This window comes from Ursus americanus, chromosome 33, assembly GCF_024610735.1.
Source record: "Ursus americanus isolate L20-20 chromosome 33, mUrsAme1.1.p, whole genome shotgun sequence".
In the NCBI taxonomy this organism is placed as follows: domain Eukaryota; kingdom Metazoa; phylum Chordata; class Mammalia; order Carnivora; family Ursidae; genus Ursus; species Ursus americanus.
This window is the reverse complement of record NC_142159.1, coordinates 10,326,929-10,353,077: the sequence shown is the minus strand read 5'-3', so window position 1 is coordinate 10,353,077 and position 26,149 is coordinate 10,326,929. Positions and strand designations below refer to the sequence as shown.

At 40.8% G+C, this 26,149-nt stretch overlaps 1 protein-coding gene across 1 annotated transcript in view; it reads left to right on the top strand.

Annotated features, from left to right (window-relative positions):
• Positions 1 to 4,150: 4,150 nt before the first annotated feature.
• The window catches only part of STX12 (syntaxin 12), a 33,083-nt gene continuing 11,084 nt past the window's right edge, over positions 4,151 to 26,149 (top strand). Inside the window, exons 1-4 of the mRNA XM_045782299.2 lie at positions 4,151 to 4,382; positions 17,482 to 17,551; positions 19,075 to 19,174; positions 24,137 to 24,274. Of these exons, the coding sequence (XP_045638255.1) occupies positions 4,265 to 4,382; positions 17,482 to 17,551; positions 19,075 to 19,174; positions 24,137 to 24,274 (426 nt within the window). The 5' untranslated portion in view covers positions 4,151 to 4,264. The remainder of the gene's footprint in view (positions 4,383 to 17,481; positions 17,552 to 19,074; positions 19,175 to 24,136; positions 24,275 to 26,149) is intronic.

Genomic DNA, 26,149 nt, shown 5'->3' with positions numbered 1-26,149 from the left:
ACTCCATAGCTGATGGACATTTAAGTTATTTCTAGCTTTTGGTTATTATGAATAAAGCTGCCTTACACATTCATGTACAGATCTTTATAAAACATGTGTTTTCATTTCTCTTGGGTAAAACACCTAGGTGTGGGATTGCTGGATTGCTGGATTGTATGACAAATTTGTTCAATTCTCTAAGAAACCACCAAACTGTTTTCCAAAGTGGCTATATGATTTTGCATTCCCATGAGCAATGTATGATGAGTGCTCATTTGAATGCAGTCTTCACTGCAACCAAAGTGAATATCTCCATTGACCCTTCCCTACCATTACCAAGAACACTTGCCATGTTGGTGATAATGATACTTTATTTTTAAAATATGAAACTTACTTACTGATGTATAGCATACTTCAGAAGAGGACACATCACATGTATATGACTTGATGAATTTTCATAAAGTAAACACACCTATGTAATCACTACCCAAATCAAGAAGACTGCTACCAGCATCCTAGAAGCTCACCTCATGTGCCCATTCCTAGTTACTCCCTCTCTCAAAACTAACTACATACTATGCTGACTTTTAATAATAATTTTGCTGGATATGAATCTAATAAAAATGGATTAATACAGAATGTACTCAGTTTTTTCTGGCTTCTTTTGCTTTGCATTATGTTATTTTTTATTTTTTTAGGTAGGCTCCATGCCCAACATGGGACTTGAACTCACGACCTCAAGATCAAGGGTCAAGGGTCGTATGCTCCATCAACTGAGCCAGGCAGGCACCCCACTATGCATTATATTTGGATGAGTTCACCCGCATTGCTCACACAGCAGTAGGAAATTTATTTTTGTGTTTATCCATCCTATTGTTGATGGACATTCAGGCTGTTTCCAGTTTGGAATTAGTAAAAATAAATGCTGCTCTGGCCTTCACCGTAATAGTCTCAAACTGGAAACAATTCAAATGTCCGGCAATAAGAGAAAGGGTAATCAAATTGTAGTATATTCGTATGATAAAATAGTACTCGGCAATAACAAAGACCAAACCACTGATACATGCAACATCATGGATAAATCTCAAAAATATTATGTTAATTGAAATAAGCCAAGCACTAAATGATACATAAAATATGATTCCAGCTCTATGAAGTCCAAGAATAGGGAAAAAAATCTGTAGTGATAAAAATTAGAAAGTGATTTCTGGGGATGAGAGAAATTGGTTAGGAAGGAGCACAGCTTGATAGAGCAACGTGTACAAACCTGCAGTTCGTTGATGTTTTTGTACAAGCCTGACCCTTTCCTTTTTTTCCCCCTATAAAATACATGATAGAAAGGAGCACAGCTCAAGGAAACTTCCCTGGGTAATGATGAAATTGTCTATATCTTGATATGGGTGATAGTTCCACGGATGGATACAAGTGCCAACATTCATTGAATTGAACACTTAATGCCTGTACATGACGTTGTATTGTAAGCCCATTATAACTCAATAAAAATAATTGATACAGAAAAATGTTACTTAGTCCTAAAAAAGGCTATTATGAACATTCCTATACTTGGTTTTTGGAACACATAGGTATTCATATCAGTTGAGTATTTAGGTAGGGGTAGAATTGCTGGGTCATAGAATATGTATGAATCACGGCTCTGCAACTTAATAGCTGTATAGCATTGGGCAAGTACCCAGGACCTCTAGAGAACATCAGATTCCTTATCTGTTACCAAGGAGCTAATCTCACATTGATGGGTGCAAACCATGAAAACTGTTTTTGTCAATTAACAAAAGGACATAATGCTGAGAAAAAAAATCACAGATTTTCAGAATATTTGCTATTAGAAATATCAGTGAGAATGGAATATTCCACTCCTGCCTAGAGGATTTGAGTTACTTTGACACAGAGAAGCAGCCTCAATTTCTAACCCAGGTGCAGAGCTTTAGATAAGGGGTTTCCAGCTACAACATTCCACATTTATCTTCACGTTGTAGTTTCCAAGGAAACAAGATCCCGAGTCCTCTTGTTAGCTCAGGCCTGATGATAATCCCCTTCCACGTAGCCTGGTGTGCTTTGAGGCTATTAAAACACTGCTTCTTTTAAATTTTACCTACACTCCATCTTTCCCCCAAATCCTAGGATAACTCTCTCTCCTTCTGTGCTTGGTGAGACGCCCCACGATTCCTCTGGTGTGCAGTCTCCCCTGCAGCATTAACTTAATAAACCTAACTTTGTCAGACCACAGGTGGTCTTTATCAGATAGGCTTTATCTTGGGGGGTACCGATAAGGTTTGTAAAATGTGTTCACATTGCCGGGAGAGGCATTTAAGAAATGGTAGTTTTTTATTATTATTCATGTATAAATATAATAAATGTTCATTTGACATCTAGTATTTGCAAGACACAAATGTATTGCTATGACAGCACAAGACAGCACAAGGCACAGATGGAAAACCACTCTTTATCTTAGATGGAGAAAGAAAACAACAATAACAAAATCCTATGTCTTCAATTCCTAGGAGAAAAATACCTTTACTGGACCTTTACATTGAGTCAAGTGTAAATGAAAGAATACTTGACTATTTTATATGTAAAAAAGTACAATTTACATGATTAGCTGTAAGATTTGACAGAAAACTATGGATTCTAAGAAATGGTAGCATTTTAATAACCAGAATGAGAGCCCCCAAATGTCATCTGTCCCTTCCTATAGAGAAAGAAATGCTCTTAAAAATGCCACAACGAAAATAGAAATAGCTTTGCTTACAAAATCTCTAAGGCTCTTTCACTCATTTGGGGTCTCATCCCAAACAGGCAAACAGCTTCCTCTCTTGCCATTCCCCAGAGACTACAGAGTAGGCTGGGGTGGGGTTGGGTGGAGAACACAGGAAACAAACTACTGCCAGTTTCCCTTTCACTTCTTCCTATCTAGATCTCCTCCCAAACCCAAATCCTACCCACGTCTGTCCATTTATAAGCTCACAAAATGCAATATTCTACAGGAACATTGAGGTCATACCCTCCAAATTACTCAGGGAATAGTCCCCCCCCCCAAGGGAATGATTTTTAAAATTTGAGAGTCTAGCTCTCCAAAAAAATCCTGGTTTGGGGTACATAGTAAGTGAAGAGGCTATTTGGGAAGGATTTAGATGGAGAATGAGTTTGGGAATACGAGAATGCGTTTTAGGGAAGTAGCGAGATGAGGATGGAGTTAGCTTAGTGTTTGGGTTTTGAAGTCAAATCTCAGAAAAGCAAATTAACCACTGTGGTCTTAATTTTCTCAGTTTGTAAAAGGGAAAATAACTCTTGCTTTGTCGAGTTACTTTGCTTCAACATTTAAAAAACCGATTGTCCATAATCTATTCAGAACGTAAACATATAATTAGAACATTGTCCCTTGCTATGATAGAGCTTATGAACAAATGAATTGCAGGGAAGATTCATACATAGTATGTGCTCAATAAATATTATTATTATTTTTTAAAGATTTTTTATTTATTTATTAGACAGCCAGGGAGAGAGGGAACACAAGCAGGGGGAGTGGGAGAGGAAGAAGCAGGCTCCTAGTGGAGGAGCCTGATGTGGGGCTTGATCCCATAACGGCCAGGATCACGCCCTGAGCCAAAGGCAGACGCCCAACGACTGAGCCACCCAGGGGCCCCGCTCAATAAATATTATTATCATCATCGCTTTATTGTTTAGATTAGAAGAGGGGTGGAAGGAGAAATGAAAGCGGTCTGTAACCATAAAAGCGCTCCGCAATTACTACCAAAGCCCTACAGGGTGGAAGTAGAGTGAGGAATCTCAGGAGTTTGGTTACCGATCTGAGTTTCAGAGTTGTCGAATTCTCCCATATTTGGGCCTGAATTCTCAGAATAGAACAGAATAGGATGTTAGGGCTGAGATCATCTGGTACAATTTTATGCTAATCGAAAATTCTTGCCGCCTGTCACCGTGCTCTGGCGAGAAACAACACTACCACACCAGCTCCTCCAATTCGAGCCCCAACCGTGTGACGTCAGAGCCCCGCCCCATTTCTCCAAGGCGGATGCGTCCAGTCTCTAAGCTACTGTCCCCGGCCCCAGTTTCAGCAGCGCCTGCGCACTATGGGGCGGGGCGGGGCGGACGCGTGCGCGCGGCGTGGGGGCGGGGCTAGTGCGCACGCAGCCCTCGCTCCTTCCCCCGCCCTTTCTCTTCTCGGGTTCCCCGTCAGGCTGCGGGTTCAGTCTGGCGGCTGCTTCCGGTAGGAACGAGGTGCAGGTCGAGTCGGTCTCAGTTCCTCGTCATGTCCTACGGTCCCTTAGACATGTATCGGAACCCGGGGTCCTCTGGGCCCCAGCTCCGGGACTTCAACAGTATCATACAGACGTGCAGTGGCAACATCCAGCGGATCAGCCAAGCCAGTGAGCTGGGGGACGGGGCTGGGGGGCAGGGGCTGTCCCGGGGACAGGCCTGGGTGAGGTTGCCGGGATGCGGAGCCCGGCCGAGGCTACGGCCAAAGCCACACTTGAGGCCGTCTCGGGGTCTCTCCTGCGGGCGCGGCGGCTGCTATCATCGAGGGTGTCAGGCCCAGGCTCCCCGAGGGTCCCGAGCCTCAGCTGAAGCTTGAGCTTCTTCTCAGGTGTACTGCCCTCATGGTAAGGGGGCCAGAGCAGCAGTCTTGACAGCCCTAGGGTGGGAGGGGTGTGTGTGTCATCTCGGGAGCAGTGAGTGAGTTCACTTGGCGCAGTGGTCAGCCGAGTTTTTCCTGTCATCTGCCTTACCCCCACCCATCTCTCTTTCCTCTTTGGCCAGTTTGGATCGGGAAATGTTTACTGATCTAGACTTTAAGTTACATTCCGTTCAGCTTTTTCCTCCTTGGAAATCAGCAGCTTTCAATTAAGGGAAGTGGAGAGTGCATGTGTTTGGGTGACTTAATACCCAGTCTTCCTGTAATGAATTGGAAATCAGATACAATGACATGTATTTGAGGGGTGAGATGACTGTGTTTTAATAAAGAGAATTCACCGAAAACATTCCCATTTACATGGTTTTGTCTTTTGTAGCAAAAGATTTGCATATTTTTGGATTTCAAGCTGATGAAGCTTCTGCATTCCTTCTCTATTTAGCAGCTTTTTTGAACAAATCTCGTACACAGAGAGGCTCAGGGACTTGGACACAATCATATAGCAAGTAAGACATGGTAGAGTTGGTTGTGGATTTCAGAATGTCATTGCCTGTCTTAAAACTACCCCCCCTCCCCCTCATTAGGGTCTGAGTAAGACTGATTGAGCTAACTGAGTCAAATACAGGCGGTTTCTTGTGCCTGAAAATCATCACAGAGCCTTATAAACAGGTCAGTGGCACAAGTTTACTTGGAAAGAATGGTGATCAGCATCCTTGTTTATTATTGTGTTTTTGTGAGCTTTGCTGTACTCTGTTAATAGGCAGATCTCAGTTGGCCCTGAATTATAATTATGTTCTGTATACAGAGGGGGAAAGTTTCTGATGAAAAGAGTGTGAGACTGGGTGAATGGAAGTGGAAGGAAGACTATGTGGGCTGTTATGTATAAAAATTTAAAAAAATTAATGTGACCACTGGTTTGAAAGTACAGTACTTCGTGTTCCAATTTCTCCTTTTGTGAGGGAGCTGTAGTACCAGTTAGGTCAGAAGATTCTGGTTCAAGGCTGAAAGTTTATCACTGAGTCTAAATCTAACCTTCATGTCTGTTTGTGAAATACTCATTCTACATATATTTGTTTGAGTATTAGGCATACTCATATACTGAGTATAGGAACGCATGGCATGGATTCTTTCAACAGGGAGCCCATGGCATATAACAACTGAAATATAAAGTTGAAAAGGTTCAGTACTACAGAAGAGATATAGCAACATTGAGTAGGTATTCGGGGGAGAAAGATACCATTTTCACTTGGGAAGGATCTGGGAAGGCATTGTGGCATTTGAGCTAGGTCTGGAAAAGTGGTGGAAAGGATTTGAACTTTTAACAGTAAAGAAGGGAAGAGGAGGGAATAAAATGAACAAGGCATGGTAGTGGGAAGGCATGGGGTGTATGTAGAAGAGTAGAGTGATTTAGTTTGGCTAGAGGGGTGGACTGTAGAAAGTAGCGGAAAATTGTGTTGGAAAGGTAAATTGGGGCCCAAACATGAAGGGCTTTAAGTGCTAAACTAAGGGGGCTGGATTTAGTGGGTTTTTTTTTTTTCAGATTTTATTTATTTATTTGAGAGGGAGAGAGAAAGAGAGAACAAGCAGAGTTGGGGGAAGGGGCAGAAGGAGAAGCAGACTCCTCACTGAGCAGGGAGCCTGATGCAGGGCTTGATCCCAGGATCCTGAGATCAGGACCTGAGCCGGAGGCAGCTACTTAACTGAGCCACTCAGATGTCCCTTGGATTTAGTTCTTTAGAAATGTATAAATTGAATTGGAAGGGAGAGGCTGGAATTAGAGACACCAGTTAGGAACTGTGAAAATGAAAAGGAAGGAAAAGATAGGCTTCTTTGGTGCCAGAATTGAATAGAATTTAGCTGTTGGTTGGGTATCGGGCTCAGGGGATCATCGGAGTCAACCATTAATAACACGAATAGCTAACATTTGAGTACCTACTGTGTGCCGGGCAATGCAAAAAGTGCTTTATATGCATTATCTTACTTAATTTTTTAACAACTCCGCTAAGTAGTTACCAATATTATTTCTCTTTATGAATTAGGAAACAGGCTGGGAAAGTTTAAATAATCACCAAGCAAACAGGTGCCTGGGTGGCTCAGTCGGTACATTACTATGTACCTGTCACATCTTATGACCCTAGGTAGTGTCAGTTGGAATTTTTCCCTTAGGGTTGTTTGGGGAGGACTTGGGAATTTGAAATTGGCGGGGTAACACTGTTTCTACCCTGTTATCAGATTAGTGACTTTCCCCAAAACTCTCCAAGATGTGGTGGGCATACTAAGCATACACTCTGAATGTGAGCTCACAGACATATACCCACATCCATATAGCCTTGCAGGGAGTCTGTACCCATTGAAAATTTGAGAGAATAGCTGTTCTTTTTTCTCAGCTGTTCAGCCACAGATGTAGGTTTGGAATTGCTGAGCATATCGGCTGAAATATGGCAGGCCACCACGTGGGTTGTTACAGATACAGCTAGGGTTGACTGCCTGGTACAGAAAGGGTTGTTATCAGTATGTGTGGGGTACAGAAGAAATGTACTTGGCTCTGCCTATTATGGAGTAGAGGGTCTGGGCAAGTATTGCTGTGTCAGATATAGGAAAAAAACCTAATAGCCTTCAAGTTATCTCTAAAGAGATTAAAGAACAGCATTTCTGTTCTTTAATGTTGCTTATTTATTGCCATGGTTTTTTTTTTTTTTAAAGATTTTATTTATTTATTTGACACAGATAGAGACAGCCAGCGAGAGAGGGAACACAAGCAGGGGGAGTGGGAGAGGAAGAAGCAGGCTCCCAGCGGAGGAGCCTGATGTGGGGCTCGATCCCATAACGCCGGGATCACGCCCTGAGCCGAAGGCAGACACTCAACCGCTGTGCCACCCAGGCGCCCCTGCCATGGTTTTTTTAACTAAAAAAAATGAAAAGCAGTTGAATTTTTGAAACTAATTATCATGAAATCGCATGGGTTGTTGTTCAAAGTTATTTTCACATTTGTCAATTTCTTTTTATTTCATTGCCATCTCTTAAATCTTCATGATCTTAACACCTGTATCACAGCAGCATGCTCTCAGTGTCTCTGTTTCCATTCTTATTCATCCTGGTAATGCTATCAGTAGTATGTCTAAAATCCTGTTTGATTATACCACTTGCCTCTCTCTTGTCTGCTGCATCAGATCTTAACTTTCTACCTTGTTTTCAATCTCTATCACCTTTTTAAAGAAATATTTTATTTTTAAGCAATCTTTATGCCCAGTGTGGGGCTCAAACCTACAACCCTGATCAAAAGTCACACGTTCTACCACTTGAGCCAGACAGGCACCCCTCACTCTCTGTCATCTTAACCCAGATTAGCCACACTTCTCTTCACCCTTTGCCATAGGCAGGCTGTTTTTCTTAACATCCTTAAACACTGGTTTTTGCTCCAAGTTTTTGCTCATTCTGTTCCACCTTTCTTTAATATCTTTCCCTAACTCACTAGCTATCTAAATTATACAAATCTTCTGAGTTGTGCTTAAATCCTGCCCCTTGTAACTACACCTACCTTTGATTTTGAAAGAAAGTGAAGTCAGAAAGAGCATGGGCTTTAGGGTCAGCAGTTCTGCGACTGAGTCCTTGCCCCTCTATGCACTGTTAACTTTGGGCAGGTTATTATTTCCCCGTTTTGTCTGTAACCCTATCTGTAAAATGAATAGATTTTTTTTTTTTTAGATTTATTCATGTATCAGAGAGAGAGAGAGTGGGAGGAAGGGCAGAGGGAGAGGGAGAGAGAGAATCTCAAGTAGACTCCCCGCTGATCGAGGAGCCCGATGCAGGGCTCAATCCCAGGACCCTGAGATCATGAACTGAGCCAAAATCAAGAGTTGGCCACTTAACTGACTGAGCCATCCAGGCGCCCCATGAGTAGAATTATTAAAATAGGGTGTTTGAAAGTAGAGTGACTGGCACATAATAGACATTCAGTAAATGGTGATATTATGGGTTGAGTCGCTTGCCCTACTATGGTTTAGTAATTAGATGAGCAGGCTCAGGAGTCAGACTGCCTGGGTTTGAATCCTAATCGGCTTCTTACTACCTGTGTAAAACATACTGCCTTATCTCTCTATTTCTCAATTTCCTCATTTGTAGTGTAGAGTTAAAAATAATATCTACTTCATAGGGTTGTGAGAATTAAATGATGTAATTAGGTAAAGTGCTTAAAACAATGCCTGCAAACATAGTAAATATTTAAGAAATGTTGGTTATCCTTTTGTAGTATTTGTTGTTGTTTCTTTGAATTTGCAAGCACTTTCATTCACAGTTTAGCACTTTTATTCAGTATTCCTTAATTAATTTTTTTTTTACCTTGTCATTCTAACCAGAGAGATAATTTTTAGTTTTCTGGGGATAGAGACAGCATGCATCGTACAGTTCTCTGTAGCTCCAGTGCCTGGCACAGCAATGGATATGTAGTTGGCATTCAATATGTACTTAATCGATGTTATCATTGCTAAGTATATTGTTCTTGGTCTTGAGTTTGATAATTATAGCTATTCTTAATTGAGTTCTTTTATTTGCCAGACACTGTTCTAAATTTAGCTTCATATTGTCTCATTTTATCTGCTCAAAAACTGTATGAGAGTTCTCTTGTTATTCTCATTTTTTAGGTGAGGAAACTGAGGCACAGAGGAGTGAAGCCTTTTGCTTGAGATCATAAAGCTAAGTTGGGGCACCTGGCTGGGTCAGTCAGTGGAGCATGCAGCTCTTAATCTTGGTGTTGTGAGTCCAAACCCCACATTGGGTATAGAGCTTACTAAAAGAAAGATCATAAAGCTAAGAAGTGGTAGAACCAGGAATAACACATAGTCTTAATCAGAGTATGCTCCTAACTGCTACATATTCTGTCACTGGTACAGCAAATGGAAGATTATGCCTTTGATATTTAGTGCTCATGTTTTTGTTTTTTTTTTTAAAGATTTTATTTATTTATGTGACAGAGAGACAGCCAGCGAGAGAGGGAACACAGCAGGGGGAGTGGGAGAGGAAGAAGCAGGCTCCCAGCCGAGGAGCCCGATGTGGAACTCGATCCCAGAACGCCGGGATCACGCCCTGAGCCGAAGGCAGACGCTTAACGACTGAGCCACCCAGGCGCCCCATAGTGCTCATGTTTAGTTTAGTTTAGAGTCTTCATATTGTAATATAGTGGTTACATTTTTAAAGTCAGGTCATCTTCATTGTAGCTATATGAAAACAATATAAATCTGATTTTCAGGGTAAGACACTGAGATGACTTAATTGTTGTAATCACCACATAGGCTATCATTTTCCATTTGGGTGTAAATAATGTTTTTTTCTTTGAAAAAGAAACACTATGATGGTAGTTACTTTGATATGACAAGACTTTGATTTGAATTAAGGTTCATTTGGAGATTCAGGGGCGCCTGGGTGGCTCGTCGGTTAAGCATCCAACTCTTGATTTTGACTCAGGTCATGGTCTCAGGGTTATGATCTTAGGGTCGTGAGATTGAGCCCTGCATCAGGCTCCATGCTCAGTGCAGAGTCTGCTTGAGATTCTCTCCCTTTGCACTCCCTAAATAAGTAAATAAGTAAAATCTTGAAAAGGTCCATTTGGATATTCCGATTCTGCTTAAAGCTGATATCAGCTACAAGCACATAAAGAATGTTCAATTTAGAGTAGTTCATAGTGTGGATGTCGGCTGTAATGTACAATAAATTGATTTGTTTTGTAGTCTTCATAAAAGTTTTAGCCAGGACATGCTTTTAAAAATAAGAGGTCAATGATAGAAATTGAGGTCTAGTTTTAAAAATAACAAAATTACTTACACAGAAGTTAAGCACTTGTTTTTACATTTGGCCTAGTCATCGGGTTTCCAGGATTATGTAGCATTTCATAGACTCTTATTTTCATCCAAAATGTTGTAACAAGTCAACCTAAGGTAAAATTTTTATTTACCGGAATTCTTAGAGAAGGAGTTTTCTCACTTACCAAGTTGACTAGAAAACCCTTCTAGATTCAACCCATTTTTATAAAAATCTTTCCAAAAAGTATTACTTTACTTCACTGTAAGTGCACTCCAGTGAAAATAACTGAGTATGGGAACATTCTATTCCTTTCTGGGCTTTAGGTTTACTAAGGGATAAAATTCTTAGATATAAAATAGATGGGTCATTGAGTCACTATTTTTTAATAAATCCCTGATGTTGGTGGTTATGGATGGCGGTATACAAAAAATTCTGCTTCTTTGGATTCCAGTAAAGTAAGACACTACTATCCTTACGATTTGAGTTTTGGGGTATCTGATACCTGAGTCTTGCTGGAAACTTTTAGGAAAATATCTTAATATTCAGAAATTTAGAAAGAGTTGATGGAGGCTTGGATTAATTCTGGTGCTTAGGTAGGAAGTGATCCAATAAATCCCTCTTCCCTGCACTTCTGTAACCACCCCTCCCCCAACAAATTCAGGTAACCTCAACAAACCAAAAAGAAGTCAGAAAAGTCTAGATGAAAAAAGTTCTCAGCTGAGAATACACAAAGAATAGCTGATTTTTAATAGATTTTTTTCCATGTCCTATAAAAAACCCATTGCTCTCTGGGGTATTTAATTAAAAATTTTTTTAAGTTTATTTTTTAGTAATCTCTACACCCAACGTGGAGCCTGAACTTACAACCCTGAGATCAAGAGTTGCATGCTTGGGATGCCTCAGTGGCTCAGTGGGTTAAGGGTCTGTCTTTGGCTCAGGTCATGATCCCAGGGTCCTGGGGTCCAGTCCCAGTCCAGCGTCGGGCTGCTTGCTCAGCAGGGGAGTCTGATTCTCCCTCTTCCTCTGCCCCTCCCCCAGCTTGTGCTCTCTCTTGCTCACTCTCTGTCTCAAATAAATAAATAAAATCTTAAAAAAAAGAGTCACATGCTCTTCCAACTGAGCCAGCCAGGTGTCCTGGGTATTTAATAAGTTTTGATAGATGATTAATACCTTGATACTTTGACATATCTCTAGAGTTTCTAAGGAGGGTACTCTACTTATAAAGACAGTGAATAAGATGAGATCTGTTTCCTTAAACTTTTTGTAAGATCTACCTTAATGTGTCTTCATATATTCAACCAACCGTTTTCTGGAGTGTGTGTGTGTGTGTGTGTGTGTGTGTGTGTGTTGTTATGCAAATTCAAAAATGAATAGACCGTGGTTCCCTGCCCTCCTGAAGCACATACTCTGTCTAGTCCCATTTGTACACAGGTGGATCCTCTCTAAGCCAAAGTCTGGCTTGCAAAAAACACTCTTTGGTTACATAGCATCATTCTGGAACTAGAGCTTTTTTATTATTGTTGAATTTTAGCACTGAGCAGTGATGGGAGGAGGACTCAGAGAACATTTATTCCTCACACAGCTGTAAAGATTTAATGAGGAAAAAACAGTACAAGTAGTAAGTATTATAACAATATTAAGTATTCAGTGTATGTTAGTTAAACCTGAATATCACATACAATTGGTAAAAAGAGACCCAGCAACATGAAATGACTTGCTTGGTGCCATGCATCTAGTTAGTGGTCAAGTGTGGCTTAGAGGTCAGGTCTCATTATTAGTGGTCAAGTGTGGCTTAGAGGTCAGGTTTCATTATTCCCAGTTCATGTTCATTCATATCTTCTGCCTTAAAGAAAATGTCATGATATAAAAGGGAGGTTAACTCAACCAACAATGACTTATGTACCCACTGGGCGCCTGGCACTTTGCTGGATTCTGGGGAGTACACAGGAATGTTCCCAAAGGTGGGAGGGAGTTGGGGAAGAGAGCAGGTTAGAGCAAGGACATCAGCCTACCTGGGGCAGAGAGCTATTAGGTTAGGGAGGTATCAGATAAGCAGGGTGGGGCTAAGTGGAACACGGGAATTAAGGCCTGCCCTCTGTTGCTCCATTCCATTTCCTTTAAGCCTCAGCCTTTTGAGAAAACAGAAGGTGGCACAAAGAATACCGTCATTGGAATTTGCCCTGGGCTTGAGTTCCGGTTATTATGGTACTCTGTGGCTTCCCATTTCATTCCTATTTGAAGTCCTTGCTCTAGTTTAGATACAGGATCTGGCCTTTATCTCTTTGGCCTCTTCTTTTACCCCCTCTTGCTTCTCTACTATAGCTGCAGTGGCCTCCTCACTGCTCTTCACAAGAAGCACTCTTGCCTTGGGACTCTGACTTCTTACTCTCTCTCTTAGAAAGCTTCTCCCCCATATATTCGTACGGCTTGATCTTTCCCTTCCTTAGATCTCTTCTCTGTGTCACCTTCTCAGAGAGGTTTTCTCTAACTACACTGTATTAGCTAGTACCCTCTCCCCACCCTGTCTTTCCAGCCCTTACCTGAATTTCTTTCTCTTTTTCTTTTTTTTTTCAAGATTTTATTTATTTATTTGACAGAGAGAGAGAGCACAAGCAGGGGAGCAGCGGAGGGAGAGGGAGAAGCAGGCTCCCCGCTGAGCAGGGAGCCCGATACGGGGCTCGATCCCAGGACCCTGGGATCATGACCTGAGCCGAAGGCAGACGCTTAACCAATTAAGTCACCCAGGTGCCCCTATTTTTCTTTATGGTACTTAATCACCAGAGATACATGCTTATTGTCTATCTCTTTTCTTTAAAATGTTAGCTTCTTAAGAGCAGTTGTCTTCTAGAGCATAAGACAGTATAGAGCAGGTACTATGAATGAATGAATGAATGAATGAATGAATGAACGAATTCTGTCTCATTCATGAGCCTCAGTGTGCCCATCTATAATACTGAGATAATAATACATATCATTTAAAGGGTTGTTGGGATCAAATAAAATAATGCTTAATAAGTGTAAAGGAAAAATACTCGTTTTTCCTTTACTTTCAGTGCTTCTGACATCAGATATTTGGGTCTTCCACACACCAAACAATTCTGAGATTCTCCAAACACGAGTTGGATTTCCTACAATTTAACCCCATTCTGACACTTCTACCTGGAGTTAGTATCAGATGCCACAGGTTAAGGACTGAGTCCCACGTGACTGTTCCCCTTCAGACACCACTTGCAAGTTCCGGCTGTCATGTGTACTTCTGTCCAGTGGGCTGTAAATCAGAGGTTCCCATGAACCCCTCCTTGGGTTCGATTAATTTGCTAGAGCAGCTCACATAATTCAGGGAAACATTTACTTATTACATTATCAATTTATTATTTTACTTATTACATTATCAATTTATTATAAGAGAACATAATTCAGGAACAACCGGATGGAAGAGATGCCCAGGGCAAGATATGTAGGAAGGAGCTCGGACACCCTCCAACACCCTCCCTGTATCTTCGCCTGTTGACCAATCCAGAAGCTCGTCAAATGGCGTTCAAGAGTTTTTATAATGCTTAATCTTAATCTGCAGTGCCTATCATCCCCGCCCCCAGCGCCATTTCTCTGAAGTCAGTGGGTGGGGCTGAAAGTTCCAACGTAATCACTTGGTAGTTCTGGTGACCAGCCCCGCCCAACCTAAGGCTGTCTCCTCTAACTCACCGTAGGAGCATAAACTCTGTGCTCAGAAGGGGCTCTTTATGGGGCACCTGGGTGGCTCAGTCCATTAAGCGGCCGACTTTTGATGTTGGCTCAGGTCATGATCTCCGGGTCCTGGTATCGAGCCCCACATAGGGCTCTGCACTCAGCTGGGAGTCTGCTCAAGGATTCTCCTTCTCTCTTTCCCTCTGCCCGTGTGCCCCCCCCATCCCCCGACCCCCACTTGCTCATGTGTGTGTGTGCACATTCTCTTTCTCAAATAAATAAATCTTAAAAAAGAATAAATCTTAAGGAAAAAAATCTTAAAATCTTAAGAAAAAATAAATCTTAAGGAAAAAAAATTTGTTGCACATAAAATTCCAGGGGTTTTAGGTGCTTTGTGCCAGACACTGGGGACAGGGACCAAGTACATTTTTTTATTATATCACGTCAAGTACCTAGCCCAGTGTCTGGCACATAATAAATGCTCAATTAATGCTAATGTCTGCCCTCTTATAAATTATTTGTATGGCTAGCCAGTTGATAGTTCTAGTGGTATCCTGATTCCAATTTGACTGAGATAAGGGGAAATTCCACATGTTAGTGATGAAAAATTTTATTTATATCTTATAGAATGCTGCCTTAGCAAAATGCATTCATTATGGTGCCTACAGTTTCTGGTGGAACCATTAAGCTAAAAGTAACCCTCATTTAATAGAATAATTGGTATATTTTAGGGAAGTTGGTCAAAAGGCAAAATTTTAATCACTTGAACACTGTATTTCCATTATAAAATTGGAGTTAACGTTTTTGCTAAACAAAACATGGTCTCAAGGTAAGATAAAATCATAACTTGAAGTGCTGCAAGTTTATATATTCTTGACTTTGGACTTTTTTGCTTTGTAACACCCATGGTGTAGTGATTTTGGCTAGACCGAAATAGCGTAGACCTATTTCTAAGGACTGGGTTGTTCGATTCCTGCTTAGCAGTAGCGTCACCAGCAATCAATTCGGTTTTGCTTAATCACATTGTTTCTTATCAGACTTTGAGGCTATCAGCTCATCCGTGTTTGTGTAAGGTAACTTGGTATTTAATAAATTTTTTTTAAAGATTTTATTTATTTATTCGACAGAGATAGAGATAGCCAGCGAGAGAGGGAACACAAGCAGGGGGAGTGGGAGAGGAAGAAGCAGGCTCATAGTGGAGGAGCCTGATGTGGGGCTTGATCCCATAACGCTGGGATCACGCCCTGAGCTGAAGGCAGACGCTTAACCACTGTGCCACCCAGGCGCCCGGTATTTAATAAATTTCAGCTTGCCATTTTACTACTCTCTCTCTCTCTTTTTTAAGATTTGTATATTTGTTTTAGAGAGAGCATGGGGGGCGGGGCAGAGGGAGAGGGAGATAGAAGCAGACCCCCGCTGAGCTCGAAGCCAGTCCAGATCCCAGAACCCTAAGATCATGCCTGAGCCAAAATCAAGAGTTGCACTCTTCACTGACTGAGCCACCCAGGCGCCCATCTTTTTATTACTCGTGGTGACCAAATTAAGAGCAAGATTATGATTGAACCTCAAATTTTGTTATTTTAAGGAACACCCTATCATAAAGTCTAATAAGTGAAGGTTTTCTCTTACTGGATATGGAAGCATTGTGTGTACATTGTCCCTATAATATATACAAATGATATAATATACATTGGTTTCCTCCTCATCTTCCACTAAGCCAGTCAGTTAGCAGACTGATATTTCACAAGTGAAACTTTGGCATTAATGCTGAGAGAATAGGAAAGGCCCTCACAAAGGAGGCTGTGTTTTGGCTGGAGGAGTCATATACCTATTGTGTTATGTTATCTTTTGAAGTTCTGGTGAAACTGAAGATAATCGTGTTTCCTCTGGGCAAGGAGTACTCTATTATGTTCTATACTCCAGGAACTTGGAATAGAAGGTAGTGAATGCTCTTCAGGAGCAAGCAAGGAGGAGCGCCTGGGTGGTGTAGTCGGTCGAGCATCCACTTGGTTTTGGCTCAGGTCACGATCGCAGGGTCATGAGATCGAGCTCAGCGTCAAGCCCCATCTAAGGCTCCAGGCTCTGCGTTCCTCACAGAGTCTGCTTGGAATTCTTTCACCCTCTCCCTCTGCTCCACTCTGCCCCCCACATGCATGCATGCTCCCTCTCTCTCAAATAAATAAATCTTTAAAAAAAAAAAAAGCAAGCAAACAACAGCAAAAAGAAATACAAGAAAATTCCAACCTCTACAAATGAATGAATGAATGAATCTAACTCCTTCATCCTCCCCGACAACCAGAAAAAGAACAGAAAGCAGGACACAAAAGAAATCAAAAGGTCAACTGCACTACAAAAATGCCTACAAAAAACCCAAAAATATTTAGAATAAGGAAAAAAAAGAAATCAACGCTCTATTTCTGGTGCACAAATTGGTGAAGTACAGGGCTATTCACATTCCCAGGCCAGCTAGTGTTACAGTGATTCTCATACTGATAGATGATCAGTTCCTCTGGACCTCTGCTTCCCTAGTCCAGGGCTAGAGGCCTAAACACCTAGAATTCCAACATGACCATTTCTAGTCTTAGCAAAATATCTAGGAAAAGATAGAAAATGTTATCTGAACAAAAACATATATTTGACTGTAGACAACATAGTTAAAAAGAACGAGGCCTTGGAGTTCAGTGTATCTGGGATTGAATTTTTTGCCCTGTTCCTTAATAACTGTGCACCCTTACATAATTAACTTATGTAAATTTAACTTATATAACTTATTTAAATATATCTCCTCATTGGCAAAATGAAGATATACCTACTTCGGACTGTTGCTGTGAAAATTAATAAACAATGTGTACAGAGCTCCTAATATAAAAGCTCCAGGCACGTAGAGGTGCTCAGTCAATGGTAATTTATTATTACTATTTTTTAGTAGTAATTTATTATATTATTAACAACAAATGTACATTGTCTTTCCAAAAATGTTTGCTATGGAAAAATTGTGTATTACGAATTTAAATTTTAATTGTTGCGAGTTGATATTTGGTAGTAAGGCCCTTCCAAAGGTGTTGAAATTTTAAACCAGCGCCATGGGAAATATGGGAAATTTTGGAAGTTCTTTGGGAATGATGAACAAAACTGCCACCCTCTACTTGGCGACATAGTATCTGTAGAAGAAAGGTGAACCTCATAATTAGTTTTAGAAGGGACTATATATGCTGAAGTTTTGATCATAACATGCTTTCTGTTAGTTGCATGAATTTATTCAGGACGTGGAGAGAGATCAATGATCTTGAGAAGTAGGATGCTTATGATGGATGTATTTTTCTTTTAAATAAATCTTTTCCCCCCACTCTCCCCAGCTGCTCAGATAAAGAATTTGATGAGCCAACTAGGAACTAAGCAGGACTCAAGCAAGCTACAGGAAAATCTGTGAGTAGCTTCCTAACATGGTTGGGTTCTGTGAGGGCCCTTTGAGGACATACCCACTGTCCTTGCTGCGTGGCCGCTTAGGTTTCTGGCCTGTGGAGTCAGAATGACAGGCAGTGGGACATGAAGTAATAGCTGGACCTAGAAGAGGGGCAACAAAATATAGTCATGGGTTGTGATCTCTGCTGCCTTTCAAAATCCTTGAACTCGGATTCTTTCTTTCCTTGGGCTGTTCAGCAGAACACTTTGAGGAACTAGGGAAGGGAACTTGTACCACTGTTAAACTGCATTCTGCCTAAAGGAGCCTCCTTGTTGGCACAGGACTCCTGATCTGCAGAGCTCGTCTAGTCTAGTGGGATTTCCAACTGTAAATATGAGAAAAATGTATTCACAATGATCTGAGGGGTGTCTGAGGGAGAGGAGAACGGACTGGTAGTAGGGACTTGTGATTCTTTTTATTACATCCTTCTTGACCCCATTTCTGCTTTTAGAAGTTCTGTTCTTCATCTTTAAAGTATACTGAACAATATTCTTTGTTTCCTGTCCAGACAGTGTGAAGTGAGAGAATGACTTACTACTTTGAGCTTTTTCCAGGGAGATGTGAACTCTGGATGTGTTAGTAATGTCTGGGAGGTGCAGGCTCCTGATTGACACCTCTTGGTTTTGACTCCTTCATTTTTTATCTTGGAGGCCCCTCTGCAGTGAAAAAATAGTCATGATTAAGTAGTATGGGTTTCTTTGTCCTCCCTTAAAACCTTTGTAGAAATGGCCGCAGAGTAGAGGAAACCATGACTAAAAGGGGCTATTTTTGTGTTTCCACTACTTTCCAATCTCACTTAATAGAATGCATATTCTTCCCTCTTTAATATTCTTCCCCTTATACTCCTTATATGTTTTTATGCAGTACAGCGATTCTTTGTTTTGGAGGGAAGAGCCAGAAAGTCAAGCATGAAGGACGATAGAGGGCCAAGAATAAAGCTGAAAAAGTGCCAGCTTTAAGCAAGAACGTGGGAGTAGATCTTTGGAGCTTGTTCCCTAGGGTAGAAGCTGTGCTTTTAATGCACATTTCATCCAACCCCCAGTGTCTGGATTCCGTCTCTAGTCGGTGGCCTGTGATAGACAGCCGCTAGGCAGAACTGCTGGGCAATGGACGGGAGAGTTTTGTGAGACCTCGGTGTGTTCAAACTATTAGGTTTAGATGTGGGGGCAGTTGCTCTTATATTTCTATGAGAATTGCTGATAGGCATTTCTTTTCTCCCCAAAGAGTTAAAATACCTGATCAGCAGGTTTCACTGAGGTAGGTTCTTTCTACTGAGTAACATGAAGATGCCTTGCAGTGGGTTTAACGGAGTCGTATTTCTGGATTTTTTTTTTTTTTTTTTTTTTTGGTGAACTGGGGCCTCTGGGAACCCATTCCTTCAAGTACCCCTTTCATTCCCTGCACTGGGGCACTCTGAGAACTAACTGGACTAACTAACAGCTCTTGAGCAGCGGGAATATCCTGAAACATGTCTTTTCTCTCTTAGGCAACAGTTACAGCACTCTACAAATCAGCTTGCCAAGGAAACAAATGAATTACTGAAGGAATTAGGGTCCTTGCCTCTTCCCTTATCTGCTTCAGAACAGGTTGGTATTTTCTGGTGTGTGTGTTTGTTTAATAGGAAAGGACTTTGTTTTAATGGGAAAGCAGTGTGTGAAACAAAAATAACTTGGCCTTTGGTGCTAGGTAGACCTTCTCTGACCCTCAGTTTCCTTATCTGTAAAATGGCGTTAGTGACTGTCGTGACAATAGAAAGAACGTACGCACCAGGTCTTGCAAAGTGCTCGGCGTTTAGTAGGTACTCAGTATCTGCTGCTGTTATTAATCATAACATACTAACATATTGATAAAATGAGTTGAACTGGTAAAGAATATCAGTGTTTGCATCTCTGGGATTAGGCCAGCAGCTTTATGTTTACAGGCTTGGTCCTAGTTTGTTTTGTAGTCAGTTTCTATAAATTTCAGTCAAATATTTTTGCTTTCTGTTCTGTGGTCGCTTCTGTATCCCATCATGAGTTATTCATAGGTCTCAGGTTGAGGAAATGGCCAGGGGAAAAGATTTCTCTTTTCAAGTTATTTTATTCAGTGGTCATTGAAATCCTTTAAAAACACACAATTTTTAACTGGAGTTCATTACTCCCTTAATGTTTTCTTCACACATTTCCTGAAGTCAGTGTGCCACCTCCTCTATGTGGCTTGACCTGTTTTACTTATCATTCATGGTCTACCTCACATCCTCTCTCTTCCAGGAAAAAAAGACCTTCTCCATCTACCTTAACCTACTGTGATTCCATTTTTCTTTTAGCTTCTCTACCATTCCTGGGAGCACTTTACTTATTTTGCTTTTTGTTACTGAGATTTTTTCTGATGATGTCCTATGTCTACTGGCTCTAAAGACAGAGCCTACAACTTCTCTATTCTGGGTTGTTTTTCATTCTGTGAGTTGTGGCAAGTTGGAACATGAAATAATTTTAGTGTGCTGTGATGATCATTTAAAAAATAGTGTACAAATATCAGAATGTATACCATGTAATAAAGGGAACTATTATTATAGGAAGCTTTCATTTCATACGTGTGTGTGTATATGGTACTAGGTCAAGATGTCACATTCTTACTGCATGTCTCCATCAAAAAAGTTTGAAAACGCTAGTCTAACCCTTCCCTGGCAAGCTGTTTAATGAAGCAGATGTTCAGTCTTTGGAGTTCTGGCGCCCCCTTGCACCAAAGAGAGGAACCAAGACTAGATGCTTTGTCCTGGTGCTACAAGGTAGCTCTGGTAAAAAGTAATGTTAATGTAATCACCTTTGGTTGTCCACGTGTATGCTGTTGTTATTCATGCGGATATTTCACTTGGGGACCAGTTCTCCTTGCCCTCCAGTATCTCCAATAAAAATCACCCCTTTCCTCCTCTTAGCTGGACACTTAGGGAATACATGCTTGTGGATGGTTTTAGTTAGTAATAAAAAAGGAGTCTAAGGGTCTTGATGAAACCAGTGTACTTAAAAAGTACTTAAGGGTTAACAGTAGCCTAAGCAAAAATAAATAGAAAGTTAAATCTGGTACCAAAAAAAAAAAAAAAGAGAGAGAGAGAGAGGAGGAGGAGGATTTAATGTATTCCAAAATCGAATAGAAGTTATTTTTGGATCATGCATGCGATTGTTCCCTTCCATTATCTTGGATCATTAAAAACATGAAATAGATCTACAAGTAATTCCTTGATCCCTTCCCCTGTTGTGCTGAATACCATTTGCCCTTTCGATTCTTTCTTCATCTAATCAGTCTTAGCCTTACCACCATCTTTTGCTGCTGTCCTGTATATCAGATCACATATCCTCCTTTCAGTCTTTTTTTACACTCATGTGCTATCATCAGTGATCTTCTTGTTGCCAAATCCAGTGGGCTTTTTTGAGCTTTTGTTCACTTTTCTGTCTCATTTGAAACAGCCCATCCCGTCTCTACTGAAATTATCTCCTTTCTATGATCCCCTTTCAGTGTGTCTCCCAACTCTGGTAACCCTTGCTGGCTTCTTTTCTCTTTCCCCAGCTGGAGTCTCAGCCTCCTTCTCTGACTCTCGGTCTTCCTAGAAATAGGCATGCCCCAAGGCTCTGCCATTGACCTCTCATTTTCTTAGTCTCTGCTTTCTCCCTCAGGAGGCTTACTTATTTTTATGAGCTCCATGTCACCTTTATGAACATGACCTCCAGATCTTTTCCTGGCTCTAGCCCTTAACCTCTAAGGACTAGGCCTATATTGCCAATTCCTGCTCTAATATCTGTTCTTGAATATACTGCCTTCATCTAAAATTAAAGTGTTGTCTTATACTGAATTCCTCCCATTTCACCCAAATCCCTTAACTAAGCTGATTGATAATACTGATTGTCATATAAAAAGTTTGTGCCTTTTGACCTAATATTCCCATTCATGAAAATTTGTCCTAAGGAAAAAAATTGTAGTCTGGAGCTGGATTTCCTGTATTTAAATTTTACCCCTTCTACTTACTGACTGTGTGATCCTAGGCAAATTACTTAATTTCTTTGTGCTTTGGTTCTGATCTGTAAAGTAGGGACTATAATATAGGTTGTTGTATAGATTAAAGTGAGTTATTATGTTAAAGTACTTATAACCATATTGGTACATGGTAAGCACTGTATTAATATTAGCAGTTATGGTGGGGCTCACATCAGCTTTATTTATAATAGTTAAAACCTGAGAATAATATAGAAGGAATGTTTACATAAAATTTACTAGATCAACTTGATAGAATATTATGTAACAAAGACCATAATTGTGAAGAGTATGATAACATGGAAAATGTTTATGATATACTTAAAGATAGTATTTTTTGTGGGGTACCTGGCTGGCTTAGTTGGTGGAGCATGCAACTCTTTTTTTTTTTTTTTAAGATTTTATTTATTTATTCGACAGAGATAGAGACAGCCAGCGAGAGAGGGAACACAAGCAGGGGGAGTGGGAGAGGAAGAAGCAGGCTCCTAGCGGAGGAGCCTGATGTGGGGCTCAATCCCACAACGCCGGGATCACGCCCTGAGCCGAAGGCAGATGCTTTACCGCTGTGCCACCCAGGCGCCCCGAGCATGCAACTCTTGATCTCAAGGTTGTGAGTTCAGGCCCCACATTGAGCATGGAGCCTACTCAAAAAAAAAAAAAAAAAAAAAAAAAAGATGGTGTTTTGGATAATGAGGTTAAGGAATGATGGTTTTTCCCTCTTATTGTTACAATGTTAATGTGAAAATTAAAAATCCCAGAAGAAAGGGAAAAAGTTCCTCATGTAAATTTGCTCTCAGGGGTCACCTGAGTCTGCTTCTCCCTCTGCCCTTTACCGTGCTTGTGCATGCTCTCTCTCTCTCTCTCTCAAATAAATAAATAAAGCCTTAAAAAAATAGATAAATTTGTTTTCAGGGCGCCTGGGTGGCTTAGTCGATTAAGCGTCTGCCTTTGTCTCAGGTCATGATCCCAGGGTCCTGGGATTGAATCCCACATAGGGCTCCTTGCTCAGCGGGGAGTCTACTTCTCCCTCTTCTTCTACCCCTCCCCCGTGCTCATGCACTCTCTCTCTCTCTCTCAAATAAATAAAATCTTTTTAAAAAATAAAATAAATTTGCTTTCAGTATTACCATAATTCTCCCAGGTGTGATATTTGAGTCATTTCTTTGTTTAATTTTATTTTAGAGAGAAAGAGTGAGGGAGAACATGAGAGCGGCAGAGGGAGAAGCAGACTCCCCACTGAGCAGGGATCCTGATATGGGGCTTGATCCTGGAACTCTGGGATCATGACCTGAGCCAAAGGCAGACGCTTAACCGACTGAGCCACCCAGGGGCCGCTTGAATCATTCTTGACATTAGCCCCCTTGTAGCCTTATAGGCCATCACTAAGTCATAATGTTTCTTAAATTCATGTCTTTTGTGTTCCCATTACTGATACAATGCGCTCCTAATCTTTAACCTAGAATATTGCAATAGTCTTTTTGACATGTTTCTTTTCTCCATTCTATCCTGTACACCATCACAGACTACTTTTTCTAAATTATCATTTTGTACCCATCATGTTTCCTGCTCAGAAATCTTTGTTGCTCTTTGTTCTTTAGGGATTGAATCCCAGACTCATTAGCTTGGCATTTAAAACCAGGTCCGGTCAGTCCCTTCTCTGTCTTTCTAGTTCTCTCTTTTAGCTTTTAGCTATTCTCATGAAAAAAACTTTGGTTCCAGCCAAACTATCTCCTGATAGAGCCTCTTCAAATTTTTACTGGCAGGCCTTTGCTCAAACTGTTTTCTTACTTGGATTTGTCTTACTCCTTCCATGTGCTTATTCAGACCGTTCTCTTCCTTCAGTGTCCACTTTCTCTTGGCCTTTTTGGCCACCTGAGTTCTTACTGATTATACCTGCCTCCAAACTCCTGTAGCACTAATCAGATATAACAGTTATTCAGAATGATTTGTAACTTGTGTGTCTGTATCCCTTATCTATAAGTAGTTGGTAACTGTTTGAGGTCAGGGATGAGTTTTTACTTCTCTGTTCTCAGCACATAGCAGGTGCTCTCATTATGTTTTTTGAGACATAGAATCAGTAAGCTTAGTAAAGATAGCCTGTAGTAGCTTTCAGGTTCTCAAAGATTTTAAACCTCACTACAGTATAAAGGAAAATGGTTCTGTAGTTTTCAGGGAAGCTATGAACTCAGTGTAGATGAATATTTTTAACATTTTAACATAATACAATCTCTTTTGGGGTTCAGTCTGAACCTAAAGTTATTTATTCTGCTTTTAGATTCTCCAGGAAACCAAAATTCTCAATTGCAATTCCCTCTGTGATTACCTTACAAGGTAAATCACACACAGTTCCCAGGTTTGTCAGAATGAAAAAAGGAAAATTCAGACTTGGCCTATTGCATTAATGAGGGATTGGAGTTAGCAAAGAACATATTTATTAACTTAAGGAAGAGCCTCTAGTAATTTTTCTGGTTGGAAATAATGGGAATTAAAACCAAATTATTCATGGATAATATGAAATTTCAAGTCTTTATTTATTTCCTTAGCGCCAGCAGAAACTTCAGAAAGAACGCCTCATGAATGACTTCTCTGCAGCCTTAAATAATTTCCAGGCTGTGCAGAGAAGGGTATCTGAGAAGGAGAAGGAGAGCATTGCCAGAGCAAGAGCTGGATCTCGTCTCTCGGTGAGTTTATTCCCGAAAGAAGACCCTTGCAATTGCAGTATGTTCTTTCCCACACTGTTGGGTTTTTTTTTTTTTTTTCTCCTCCTAACTCTGACCGTTTTGACCATTAGCTTTTGTTTATTATCTGCCCCCCCCAATAATAATAAACATAGACATTAGCTTTTGTGAAAATGTCAGATTGGTACAACCTATATAAAAAATATGTATGCAGGGTGCCTGGCTGGCTCAGTTGGTAGAGCATGTGATTCTTGATCCCAGGGTCGTGAGTTCAAGCCCCACGTTGGGTGAGGAGCCTACTTAAAAAAAAAAATTTTTTTTAATAAAAATAAATTTAAAAAATATGTATGCCTGTGGTCTAAGACTAGAAAGGAATAGGCACAAAGATTTGAAAAAGTGACAGAATTGTGTGTAATTTCTTTTTTATTATTTTATTTGTCTTACATTAAAAAAAAAAAAGAAACAATGAATCTGTTTCCTAGTATATAGCAGGCTAGGTTATTTGCACTAGTCCTCTCTGTGAAACAAATTAACAAATACTAAATTTTAACAACCCAACTTTTCAAAAGTATCAAAGAGCCATGAAAATATTAAGGTCAAAATCTAAGAGAAGATGAGAACCCATAGAGAGGTAAGCTGAGCATTGAAACTGCTTTTGTATGGAGTATATTTACTGAGGGCAAACTTGAACTTCAGTTTTGATGTCCTTAGGGCATGAAGGGGAAGAAAAGCCCAGAGTCCACACAAGGTGGAAAATCTAAAAGAAGGTGCTCCTCCAGTTAAACTGGACCCCAAAAGGCTATATCCTTCAGGTATGGGTGAACCAAAAGTAAGCCCTTCTTTCCTACAAAAAGTTTGCATTAGCACTGAGCTGAGCGGCAAAGGACAGCAAGAGAGAGGGGAGATCCAGACAATAACTTGTACCACGAAGGAACCTTGAGGCAAATTTACTGCCCAAATTCATACTACATGAATGATCCAAAAGCCTCAAGCTTCAAGTAGTTCTGGCCTGGTAGAGTACCCAGGTGCCAGGCAGAAGCAAATACAAATCCTCTCTGGTTAGCCCCGCATCAGGCTCCTTGCTCAGCGGGGAGTCTGCCTCTCTGTCTGCCCCTCCCCCTGCTCACTCTCTCTCCCTCTCTCTCTCTTAAATAAATAAAATCTTAAAAAAAAAAAAAGAAGGGGCGCCTGGGTGGCGCAGTCGTTAAAAGCGTCTGCCTTCGGCTCAGGGCGTGATCCTGGCGATCCGGGATCGAGTCCCACATCAGGCTCTTCCGCTGTGAGCCTGCTTCTTCCTCTCCCACTCCCCCTGCTGTGTTCCCTCTCTCGCTGGCTGTCTCTCTGTCACATAAATAAATAAAATCTTTAAAAAAAAAAAAAAAAAAAAAAGAAAAGAAAAAAGTAAGCTCCACATGGAGCCCAATGCGGGGCTTGAACTCACGACTCTGAGATCGAGTCCTGAGCTGAGACGAAGAGGCTGATACTCAGTGGACTGAGCCACCCAGACACCCTTCCACCAGTGTTTTTGTTCCATGAGTATAAACGTCAACACAGTGAAAATGGCAAATAACATCTTAGTGTTATTTTGAATAATGGTCAAACAAATGGAAAGTACCCAACTTCTTTAATCGTCATGAAATTGCAAATTAAAACCACAATGAGGTCCTATTTCATGTCCAAACGTAGGACAAAAATGTAAAATTCTGTGACCACTGAGAGTGGTTCTTATAGACATGAAGCAGCAGGAACTTTCCTACCTGGCCGGTTAGAGTGTGAACTGAACAACCACTGGAAGACATTTTGCCTGTAACTTCAGAACACATCAGCTCTACCCTAGGGAAAACTGGAAATGTTTATCTCAGAATATATGTATAAGAA